This window comes from Falco naumanni, chromosome 6, assembly GCF_017639655.2.
Source record: "Falco naumanni isolate bFalNau1 chromosome 6, bFalNau1.pat, whole genome shotgun sequence".
Lineage (NCBI taxonomy): Eukaryota > Metazoa > Chordata > Aves > Falconiformes > Falconidae > Falco > Falco naumanni.
The window spans coordinates 61,204,223-61,217,381 of record NC_054059.1 but is presented as its reverse complement, the minus strand read 5'-3'; the positions used below and the strand labels follow the sequence as shown (position 1 = coordinate 61,217,381).

At 39.9% G+C, this 13,159-nt stretch overlaps 1 protein-coding gene across 2 annotated transcripts in view; it reads right to left on the bottom strand.

The window, feature by feature from the left end:
• Positions 1–13,159, bottom strand: part of CEP85L (centrosomal protein 85 like) — a 120,000-nt gene that overhangs the window by 67,912 nt on the left and 38,929 nt on the right. For both annotated transcript variants that reach the window (XM_040597475.1, XM_040597476.1), the window contains exon 3: positions 2,606–3,372. In XM_040597475.1, the coding sequence (XP_040453409.1) occupies positions 2,606–3,372 (767 nt within the window). The remainder of the gene's footprint in view (positions 1–2,605; positions 3,373–13,159) is intronic.

Below are 13,159 nucleotides of genomic sequence, written 5' to 3'. Positions count from 1 at the left end.
CTTTCTTTCCTATGTATATATGTTCCACTTAGGATTGTAGTTTTCTTGGTTTCTCAGAAATAATAGTGTATCAGTTCCCAGGTGCATAGATGGTGATCTTTAGGGGAAAAAAAACCCCTCAAAACCCATAGCACAAGTTTGCTGAGGTTTCTTGAAGAAACAAGCGTCAAGACAGGAAGAATCATTCTCCTTTCTTCACCTCTTCTGGCATCCCTTCTCCTTACAACTGTAACCTCTGGCAAAAAGATAGGGCTGGCAGGCAGGGCCAGCAGAGCCCGAAGTAAGAGCCCAAAGGCTCACTGCACCTGCATGTGCTTTAACTTTCTCTTTCTCCAGGTCCTATTTCACAATCTCATCTTCTTACTTGTGGCAATGTAAGAGATCACATTTCAAGGTCCATCAGCACAACTCCAAATCATACCAATGGAAGTGCTTGGTAAGGCTACCAGGCACCTCCTCCACACCCCTTTGTGCCCCCAGTTACTGTCAGGCTCCCTGCGGCCCCCCAGGGCAAGCAGAGCAAAGGCCACAGCTTCAAGGACTTCCCCTGTTTGCCAGGACTGACCACACAGATGACGGAATGAATCACAGCTTCCCAAGCCAGGGGCTACATGGATCCTGTAACATATATATTTTTACATCTGTATCAGTATTGATAACAAGAGCAAGAAAACAAAGTTTTAGGCAAAACTTCATCCTATAATCTTACAACCTCAAAAACCTGAGAAGGTGCAGCACCATTTCACGATTTCAGCCAAAAAGATAAACAATGCCCATGCTCCACCTGTTGGCTCTCCTCAAAACACAGCTCGCATCCTTGCCGGCAGGAACGGAAGCGTTTGGATAACCACGTAACACATGTAAGGTTTAATCTGTTTCAAACGTGAAACTTAATCTTCGTACAAAAAGGAGACACTGTATTTCATCACAATCCGAGTCAGAAAGCATCTGTGAGGTGTGCAAAAAGCTGGGAGTTGTTTTGACCTAAACTGAGAGTTTCTAAAACACCCATCCTAAACAAAGTGTTGTGAAAGGTATGTAAAAGATGAAGAGACGTACACCTAAATGAAGAAGAATAAAGCTTGCTCTCAATATATATTTATATCCAAGAAAAGAACCACCAGGCACAGTAACCTGCACACAAACCTCAGAGACAGCACTGCTGACAGCTGCAGCCAGCTACACGTCTCAGGTGTTTGGGAAGACATGAAAGAATGGATGGAGTGAGCATCTCCACATTTCCTTGCTGTCGCTTCCCAAACCCCTCATGTGCTCCTTGACACCACTAGTAACTGCCGGCTGCCAAAAGCCCTGCTGGCAGTGCCCCCAACCCAGCCCCAGCAGCAAGCCAGCTGCTGTCACTTTGACTCCAAGAGGACCCTATCAGTCCCTGCTCTCTACCTGGGTAATTTCTCGAATTCAAAAATCTTCAGAGCACTTAGAGAAAGATGAAGGTTTCTGTAGTAATAAGGATAGTAAAGGGTGGCTACCTGGAACAACATCAGGTTCTTAAAGACACCCTTACGGGTTACTGTTACTTTGGCCATATTAATTGGCTTAAATTTTTTTAAGTTAAAAAATCCAGATCACCATTAATAGCAAAACTAGGATCTTGAGAACATCTAAACTTTTCAGTCTTTCCTTCAATATACAATGGAAGGAAAAATAAAAATTAAGTAACTTAAAACGAGTTGTGCTAAAATATATCTTCAGGCTGGAGAAAACGGGTAATTTTCACGTACAATTATCTCTGCTCAGGTAATAGCCTAGCCTAACCTTAAGACGCCTTTCAAGGTAGGGGAAAACTTAAATATTGTGATCTGTTTGGCATTTTTTGGCAAGCCAAGTTTACCTACACAGGTAACCCTGAACGTCTAGATTTAAAACACTGCCTTCCTTCACAAGCTATCTCTTCCCATTAGGGGAAGAGCTGGAAAAAAATATTATGAATCATCATGTCCGAAAGGGTTATCTGTCTCTTAAAACCACATGCTTGATGTTCTGTATATGAAAACACTTGCAGAATGACACATAAAAACTACATATTATGTTATTTAAATAAACCAGATTCATTGACTACTATTAGTTGGTTCTCATTAGTTAAAAAATAAGCAGGAATAAAAACTAAATTCAGTTTGATAAGTGCTAGGCATGGAAATATTAAACACTCATCCTTGCAGTATGCAAAACTCATTCTCATTTTGCTGAATGCATAAATGCAGACTCTTTGTAAACCCATTCAGATCAAAATATATTCAAACTTCCCCCACTATGCTGTGACCAACAACTCTCTTCAGAGCTACTGCAAATGTTATTTGACGAACGTCTCACTGCGTCTTCAGAAGAAGAGATGTTAGTCTCATCCAGCCACGGCACAATGAATCAGAGGAAACTATAAGCAGACGCCATAAAAAAAACCAAAGCAAAACTGTTTGTCACTCAGGTAATATTGAGAAACAAGCAGCAGCATCCCTAATCAAAGTTTAAAAACACCACCTGGTCAAGAGGACCGGTTCCCTTTCCTGTTTTATTCAAGGCTGCCTGATGCCTCAGGTGTAACACATGATGCCACATGATGGCAGCAAACACCAAGCTTCAGCCTTACCTGTACAGGCTGTTCACCTCCTGTTCTAAAATCTTCAAGCTGCTGCACATGCCATGCAGCAACGCTGTAGGGCTCCTCAGCAGTCCTGCAGTCCTGCGGATTTGCACGTAACTGTTCTTTAAGCCACATTTGAGTTCTCACTGCTGGCTGTATGGGAGCTCCACTCACAGCCTGTTGTCCCAGATTTGCATATCTCTGTCCAAAAGCTTCACAACCGGCAGCTGTAGGTTTGCTTTCAGGTAAGGCACTGTAGGTCAAGTCTAAGGCATGTCTCCTATGTGAGGAATCTGAAACAAAGTCGTCTTTGCTGCACGTTTCAAATTTGTATTTGCAGTCCCGTAGAGAAGATAGTTTTTTCCCCATTTCTTTGTCCTCAATTTTTAGCAACTCCATGCTATCATGCAGACAACTTGGCCCATTTGTCCTTAGTTGTGGTGACACAGCTTTGTCCATACTAGTCCTGGAGTCTACGGAATGACTGCTACCATCTTGGCTAAAGGTATTTGGTGAGCTGAGTTTAGACAAGGAGGACCATTTTCTTACAGGTCTTGCATCCTTCATGTCAAGAGAGTTGTCCAGGGCACCCTGATTTCTGCCTCCTCCTGACCGTACAAAGCTTGTGTTCCATTTTGAGCCATCAGACTTGAAAGCTTCCCTGTGTCTGGAAAGTGAAGTGCTGGCATTAGACGGCATCACATGGGCAGTGGGAATAGAAACCAGTGATCGGCTAGGCTTAAACGATGATGTACCACTTGAAGTTGAATGATCTGGGAAGAGAGATTTATCACATAAATAAGTACAATACAGAACTCGTATCATCAGTCCCCAGAGGACAAAACATCAAATTCAAGATGAAATGCAAAAATAGAAGGAAACTAGTTTCTTAACAAAACAATTCAAATGTAAACACATTCAAGATTATGAGAATGGAAACCTATTAAAGCAGGAGATACTCAATTTTATTTTGCTTAGGTGCCACATTTACAAGAAAAAGAGAACTGTACTAAGTAGCAGCGACAGCATCTCCAGATACAGTTCTCAGGCTGCAAGCAGAAGGCAGCGATCATTCCACAGCTTTAAGGTGGCTGGCTAGATTTCTCTCCCACGCCACGTAATATTAAGTAGCCTCTATATCACAAACCACAGAGATATCACAATTCAGGAGCCCCAGGACTGGTTCCTTTTCCATCACCCCTCTTCTCATTTTTTAAAGGCAAAACAGTTCACTAAATGCACTTTGTAAAATGGCAGTGCTGGAGATAAGCCAGTTTAATTACAATCTCTTAGGCGGAGCTATTCATCCCTTTTGGATCTCACTGATTTCAAACTACGCTTCCTGTTTTGGCTGGGGTAGAGCTCATTTTTTTCACTGTAGCTAGTACAGGGCTATGTTTTGCATTTGTGCTGAAAACAGTGTTGATAATCCAGGGATGTCTTCTGTTATTGCTGAGCAGTGCTTAGACAGCATCGAGGCCTTTTTCTGCTTCCCACATCACCCCACCAGTGAGTAGGCTGGGGGTGCACAAGAAGTTAGGAAGGGACACTGCCAGGACAGCCGACCCCAACTGACCAAAAGAGATATTCCACACCATATGACATCATGCTCAGCAATAAAGCTAGGTGGAAGGTTGGCAGGGGACCGCTGAACAGGGACTGGCTGGGCACTGGTCAGCTGGTGGAAAGCTACTGTCTCCATTTACACCACTTGCCTTTCTTGGGTTTAATTCTCTGTTACTTTCCTTTTCATTTTTTTTTTTCCAATTATTAAACTGTTTTTATATGTCAACCCAGGAGTTTTCTCACTTTTTACACTTCCAGTTCTCTCCCTCATTCCACCAAGGGGAGAGGGAGAGTGTGGGCAGCTGTGTGGTGCTTAGTTGCCAGCTGGAGTTTAACCAGAACACATCCCCAGGCGATTTGCTAAAAAACAAGATTTTGAAAAATGTCATGTTCCATTTAGGTTTTATGTTATTTACAGACCCAAACACAATACCACACAGAAACTGTGTGTGTAGCATAGCTTCTGAAATCTATTCCAAACTGAAATATCAAGAACAGAGAAGTCGGTGAGGCAATACTTAGGAGGGGATGGAAAAGCAAAGATGAGAGAGGTAAAGGAGAGGTTACTAGGGTCTGGCTGAGAGCACTCACGCCCAGCGACATGTGCTTAGCATTACAGGTTGTGGACAACCAGAAATAAACACCTAATCCTCTCATTAGAGGATCAGCTCCCACCAGTCACATGCCTGCATCTTAGCAAGCTCATACTGCTCATTAGATTCATGGCAGATAGACAAAATGAAATTGCTCTAATTTAAAGATTCTTTTGGGGTCCTTGTTGCCAAAAGCAAGACAGATACACTTCTTATTTATCTCATCCTCCAGTAGAGAGAACATATTTCTTTGGGATTTTTCTGCTGGTACAAGAGTTCATAGTGGAACAAGAAAAAAAAAAAGAAAAACTGCTCTAGAAGTACAACTGGCATACCCAGTTTGATGGCTACACTAGATCAATGTGACTTGGTGAAAGCCAGAACATGTTATTGATTGGACACACCTTCAAAAGATATCTTTGACTCAATATATGCCACAGACAAGAAAGACAGCTTCTAATGGTGCAACAACTTCTAAAAATAGCAGCACTTCTTTTTCTACACATCCAAATAAAAATATCCTTAACTCCCAACTTAAATACTCCTCCCTATTTGGGACCCAACTTCCTCACTCCTTGTACTTGCAGCACAACACAAAATATAGCCCTACAGCCACACTCCTCATGAGAAAAATGCATTATAGTCCACAAAATAAACAGTTCCTTGATTGATAACTGTTTATTACATACTTGTCTTCCAGTTCCTGAAGGAGCCTGGGCTCCTAAGAAGGCAAAAATTCACGCTAAAGCCTTCCTGCCTCCTAATTAGCCACTGTCCCACTGTGTACCCTCCTGTTTCAAAGTGTAAGCTTACACCACGTTGTCTCTTGCCTCTGCCCAGCCACCTACTTTCACAACAGTTACAGAACATAGATATCTTTTAAGACTTGACAAAACTGTCACATCTGGTTAAAATGGACCAACAGATTAAGAGTTATGGCCATCATCAGCACCCTATGAATAAAATACACACAGGATACTCACACTAGAAAAAGTGGAATTGAGAGTAGAATACCACCAGCCTGTTAAGATATGGATCGTGTTGCTAATAGATGTGAGGTATCTTCTTTTGTTTTATATGCAAGATGAAAGACCTTTGTCCTCCCTACACTTCTTCCTGAAAATTCTATATTGCAGAACGAAACATTTTTCTTGGCTGTTTTTTCTGTCTTGATATTGCACAAGAGGTGGCATGTTAAAGAGGAAGACAGAAGGCCACACAACTAATTTCAAGTGGAAGGAATCATGGTCTTCCGACCAAAGACATTTGTGCCCACAGCTACTGTAGCATGAGACAGTGCTATGCAACGCTACAAGTTCCCAAAAACATGATATGCCCACCGCATGTAACCAATCTGCCTGTGCCAGGTACAGCATCAGCTTCTGTCAGCTCTGTTTTCCCATCTTCTCTGGTGGCACAGTAGACGCACAGATAGCCACTACCAATCAGGTACACCTTGCTACTGTGTAGCAGGGGCCGCCAGCTTCCAGCCCTGCTCTGCAATAGAAATAAAGGTACTAAATCATCTCTTACTAAGGACATCAAAGCAGTGACAAGAAGGTGAAAGAGGTATATGACATGACGGAGCTGGAGTCTCAAACATACACACTATGAGACGGAAAGCACAGTTAAGAGTCCTGCTTTCTAGGAGTATGCAGCAGAAGAGCAGGGGGACTCTTGCTCTCCTCCTACTCTCCTAGACAGAGCAGGGAAAAAAACACCCAGTAGAAAAATGCACCTCTTCTTGTACAGGTACTCCTCAGCTAAAGGCTGCTGCCTTTGTAACACCCAAGCAAACTAACCTTTGTACTGTACTTTACTCAGAAGCTGCATCTGAAACAGCACAAAGTCAGTCCTGTGAAGGAAGCAGACACAGGGGTTTTTATATCCAAAGACAATAATCAAAAGGAACTAAGTGTGGGGACCTATGTTTTAGGCTATGCAGATTTCTATGAATAGAAACGTCACATCTGCAAGAAAAAGGTAAGAGAAGAAACCCTACCTGTATTCATGTATCTGTAAAAGACACATTTCCATAACAAAAAAAATATTATGGTTTTTAATATAGCATTTTCAGTTTGAAATACTGACTTAATGTTACCTACATGCAGTCTTCAAACTAGAATTAAAACCAATAACAATTAAAAGTATACAGTCTCCTTTACCTGCTTTTATTAGAGCACAGTTATTCATATGTGGCAGATTTTCATTTTTTCCTTGTTCTACTCTAAGTTTAAGCTGAGTTAGATTTAAACTTCTTTTCCTCACTTCTGGTTCTAAACTCTTCAAGCAGATTTAAACTTGGAATACCACATACATCCAATTAAGCTGATGGATGTCTCTGATAAATTTGTCTCAAACACAGCAATTTTGGCTTCAACTTGTCCTAATTAGTCTTCTAATTAATGCTTACTGAAACATATGAGAAAATTCACACTTCTTCTTGGAGCATATTGCTTCAGTCTGCCTTGACTGCAGGCTCAGCTGGAAGAAGAGCTAGCCTGCATTTTGAAACATCTCAAAACACAAAACACAAAATTCTGAAGTGTCATTGAAAATGGAGGAGAATCCAGAAAGCACCATGGAACTTAAAAGACATTACTTTTTCTGTAGTCACGGGAATAAACTCCATCTGGCCAAATCCTGCCAAAAAAACTATTTTATCTAAGCAGCAGATTCTTCCCTTCCATACAATCAGGGGTAAGCAAAGGGCTCAGAAAAAAAAAAAGTGCTCTCTTCTCAGCATTACTCAGTTTTCCCTTAACTGAGCTAGAATTTATTTGAAGATTACAAACACTCTTAAACATGGTTGGTGTGCCTCCAGAATCTTTCAATGCTTAAGACTGCGCTCATTAATGAAAACTTAGAGGCAAGACAGGGAAAAAAAAAAAAATAATATATATATATAAACGTATATAGCTACTTGCCACTGGTTTTCCTTTAAACAGCATCAAGATTATACGTTAAATTTTGCTTTTTGATTACCCTATTAGCTTTTTTTAGGGCCCACCACAAAGCTCCCTAGAGCACTTTTCTAATAGGCATGATATTTTAATACCTGATCCAATACTTTCCAAACCACACAAATAAAGAGAATTAAAAAAAAATCCTTGTTTAACACACACTACAAGATTTCTACTACATAATAGCAGCAGACTGAATGAATAAAGTATAAAAAAAAGTTCATTTCATATGGCTTTCTTCCTATCCTGTGTTACAGTTCTGAACAATTGCATTACTGTGTATCTGGCATTAAAAAAAATGCAACAAATATCAATCCTGGTCTTAATAAAAAGCTAATCACAGGGAGAGAGCATAACAGACACTTTCTTAAAGAGGTAGAAGAAAACAACCCTCTAACATAAAGTTAATGAACGGCTCCTACTCATTTACATTTTCCCGTGCTATGCTTCTTAAACCACTATTGCCAACCAGGTTTATCGTAACTAGAAGAAAATCTCTGAAGTCATTTCTCACCACCATTCAGCTACTTAAAATCATTACGACTGACCGCTGGGCAACAGAAAGCACACAAGACACAAAGAAGGTTCATTGTAACCCTCAACATCATCTTTAGCTGCCAAGTGAAACTAGTGCCGTAAGAAGCCCCATCTCCAACATACACTTCTAAGTGACAATTTCGTCGCAGCTCCCAGTAAGGTATTATCAAACAATAGCAGAGCAACCAGCTAATACAGTTCCTCAACACTAATCAAACATATGCAGCATATGCATTTTGGTTTTATGGGATGCATGCGTATCTAGTGTCACTGAAAACAGAGAACCTTCCTTGTGTGAAGGGCTTCGAAATTTGATATTTTATCTAGGGTATAATTAGAAAGCCCTGACCATGGGGAAAAACACCAGTATTAAAAACAGCTGACCATCTCTTCCTGCCCTCCCCTCCCACCCCCCAAAACACGGACATAGATTACCCAATCCAGGAAAATAAACTGAATTATTCTTAGTAACTAAGCAGAAGATCAACAGGGGACATCAAGCCTCTATCATACAAATTAGAGGTCTTAAATCTGGCCACAGTTCAGTGTACAAGAGCTCTTAAATTAGTTATAGGATGTCAGTTCTTCTGAATGCTTCTCTGAACTGCTCTATAACTCTTAACTGCATGGACCCCAGAAACAAGTCACAAGCTATTCCAGCGTCCAACATACGACTTACTGAAGAGGCCATCTCACTCTACCATGCACGCATGTGGCTGCCTTCCAGAAATCTCCAAAACAGCTGCCTTCAACAATAGAAGCATCTAACTCTCCTGGGAGTTGGTCAGAAAACCAAAGGCCATGGGATGAGGCGCCATGGCAGCAGTATCGGTGCTATACATGTGTTCCCTCCTACCTACCTACCAAGTGGACTAGTCCGAATGCCACATAGATATTCAGATGAACCAAGACATTTCAAAAAGGACAGGCAGGAGGCCAACCCTAGCAAAAAGTCCTGAAGAAATTGACTCATCACCCTCTGGAATCAAAAGCATGCCTTTACAGGGTGCAGCCACCATCACAGGAACAGTTTGGGTTTGGCTGGTTTGTTTTGGTTGGTTGGTTGGGGGGGTGGGGGTGGTGGTGTTTGGTTTTTTTGTTTCTTTGTTTGGTGGTGGTGGGTTGTTTTGTTGTTATTACTGTCCAGAAATTGTCACAATTTTTTTTACTAGCCCTGTTCATATTACTTCAAGTTTACTATGTCAAATATAAGATGAACAGAGGAAATCTGCAAATTTATCTCTTCCAAAGAATAAATAAATACAAGCATGTGTCATAGAAAGTTGTAGCAGAAAAGGAAGTGCTACAGACACAGGAGAGAACTGTTCAAACATTTAACAAGTTCTGTATAAGAAAGCAGGCCCAAAATCCTCAAACAATTCCTAAGTATTATTTATCAAGTGCTGTATTTCACAGCAAGGAACTAAAACAATAGAGTAACTAATAAAAATTATATTTTGCCTCTAGTAGGTTTTATTACATAAGACAATATTAAATACTGAAATACTTACTGCCAGTAAACTGAGTTGCCTGTGTAGCATCTATGCCTTCAAAGCAAAACACAGTCACATGGTGTTCAGAAACAAGTTTGATTAATGATACTTGGAAAAAAGAAGTGAGTTCACTGGCTTCCACCATTAGCAGTTACCATGCTGGCAGTGTCCATCAGAGCTGTTTTAAGAAGTGGACAGCAAACCCCAAGTCAGTTCCAGTTTATTTCAAACTAATTCCCCTAGAATTTTCTGTAATCTACTGTACTGCGTAACAAAAGAATCCAAGTTGTACCTAAAATCCTGCTAGTTTTATAAGTTGAAGTAATTTAAAATCTAAATGATTCAGAGTGCCAACAGTACTATCCTGAATAATACAAATGCAAATTTAAGAGGTTGCAGCTAAGACAGAATTTTCAAAAACTGAAGCAATTTTGTTGCTTTTATTATCTCCCTTCAAATGGCATCATCACAGAATAAGATGTGATAAAATAAAGGTAAAGCTACCACCCCTGAGCAATATTACTGTAGTGAAATAGAAGAACTAACTGGTAGGTCAGCCTCACAGGCCCCCTACACAAATCAAAAAACACTACAAGATGAGTTTAAAGGATTTTTTTAGTAAACAGAGCAGAAAGAGTGCTGGAAAGAGTAAAAGCTGTACACAGAAGTACTAGGGTAGCACACACACTTAGCCAAGGAAGGAAATGCTGAGGTAACACTGAGTTCCAGCAAATGGTAAACAGATTCTCAGATATCCTTACAAACAGAAGGAATACAATATACATATGAAAATACTTCAACAGAAACTTGCCTAACATACCCCATCTAACTTCTTATGAACTGGCCATTTAGTATCATGTTTATTATCCTTCTCTACAGTTAACTTCCCTTTTTTCTATTTGTAACATCTCACTCATTTCCATAATTCAAATTCACCTTCTCCCATGTTTGCCAGAGAGGGGACAAGATAGCAACAATCCTACTTAGTATAAGTGAGGATAACACTCTCAGCTTTCAAATAATATGAGAAAAGGGGGAGTGGGAAACAAGTATGTTCTCGAGTTTGGTTAACAAAGCTTAACACAGAAACTGATTGTCACTGAAGAAGAGAAAATCATGCCCTTCCATTGAGCAAGAGTACTCATAATGAAAATTACTTAGTATTCAAAGTCCTGTTTCTAGCTTACCACATAAAAGGTTGCCTTGCTTCACTCAGATTTACCTATTTCCCCAGAACACAGTATTGGCAAGGAACATGCCCCGTGAAATTTATTACTTTGACTGTATTCAGTTATAGCAGTTAGGGTACTGAAATACTTCCAGAAGTCTGCTCTTTGATCAACTCTCATTAGAACACAGCAGACACTCTCCAGCTTTGATTTATCTAAAACCTGCTGTCCCATACCTGAGAAGCCAGCATTGTACACCAACATCAGGTTTCAAACATAACTTCCAACAAGACAGTCACTTAGCGAAAGCCTCATTAGTGAAGTTATTAAGAGTCCAGCAACAAGGACAACCCATTAAATAATACAGTGGACCACATGGAAGGACAGCATCTTCATATGATCTCACCTTAGCACTGCAAAGCAATCTCTGCATTCCAGTGGCCATTTTGAGTCAAAATTCCTAATTCCATCAATTCAGTTAGGTAACAAGAGGCAATCTGAGTATCTTCCCGTAGAACTATGCACCAGTGATCAAACCAGAACCAGTGCCAAAATGAAGAATGCAATGGAGATTATACATTTGGTTTTTTTAAGATTATACATTATCAGTTTAGAAACCACTATGCAGGAAAGAGACAAGCTCAGCAGAAAATGTTAGCCTTCTCCTATGTTCCACTGCAGTCAGGTTTCACATTAAAGTTCCCATTATTAACTGAAGACATTTGGTAGACCTGTCATCCAAACCACCCTCATCAAAAATTAATATACATTTCCCTGATTATTTTTTTGTGAAAGATGGTATCAGGTAAAGTTATCCACATTCTGCACAAAAAAAAAAAAGGAGGGGGGGGGAAACCCTGAAACACCAAAAACCCCATACCACCACCCCAAACATAAACACAAACCCCAACCTGTTCCTGTAAACTAGCTGTTTGGCAATATCAACTATTACAAGTCTCAAAATGTAAATACTTTATAATAACAAATAAAGCCTAACAACATCTAACAGCACTTTCTGCTTTACAACATTTTACTTCAGGGAGACTGTACCAAGCCAGTTCAATAGTTTCTGATAGGGGAAAACAAATACAAATTCCACAAACAAAGGTAAACACCTGTGAGGAGTACAGTAAAACTGGGATTTGCTCTGATTAAACTGAGTTTTTAACAGGCACAAGGTATATACATGGAGAGAGTAAAAAGAATAAAACCCCCAAGTCCCCAACATATCACATACAGACCAAGTACAGCCACCCTGCTTAAGGGATCTTAACAGGTATTTTAAGATTTAACACAAAACAGCACTGTCTATTAATACTTCTGTGAAGTGACAATTTGCCTAGCAATATCTAGGCTAATAACACTCAGATGGGGAATCTACAACTCCAGAAGAGAAACATCTTCAAACAAATTTAATAACTTTCCACTCTTGAGCCAAATCTGGGTCAAGTTAGCTTGCTCACATGAAGCTCACATTGAGAAGATGATTTAACAGAGAACTGTAAAGAACAGTAGCACTGCATAGAGGTGAGATGCTGCCACTCCAAGATGAAGTCAGCTATCAGTCCCACGCAACAAGTAGCACACAGTTCAAAGAGCAGCAGATAAGATGTTTAACAGGAAAAGATTATACAGCACAAAAAAATAATTACAGCAGACCCACAACCAGTGCAAGATTCTATTCCATTTTTCTTACTGTACTCAGTTATTCCAGATGCCAATGTTAGAGAAATGTGAAAGTATAGCTTCATCAAAAGCACATGAAGCAAATACAAAACTATGGGGTATTTAACTGAAGCAGAAAGTATCTCATAGACTGTATCTGATCAGCAAGTCTAAAGTAAACAGCAGGTAAGCCCAAGAGCAAATTTTTACTCTGTATCGGTCACTAGAAAAGAAAATTTATTTATAACTGTTATTGGTTCAAGCTTGCAATAGCCATCTGCTAAAAAAAAATCTACAAAGACAAAGTCTAACCTAACTCACATAAAATATCTTTAGAGAAGAAAAATGAGTTAAGATAAAAGTATGTCTATAAAGAATGAACTCATTTTACCAGAATACAACAAACCTTCTGATTTAACTGCTTTGATTTTAAACCTTCTGAGGCATTTTGCCTCATTAACCTAAGGCTATCACACATACGTATTCAAATATAATTTTGATTTCTAGAAACTCCACTTAATAAAGGATGCTCTGAACAAACATTTTCAAAGAAACTTTCACAGCAGTAACTGAC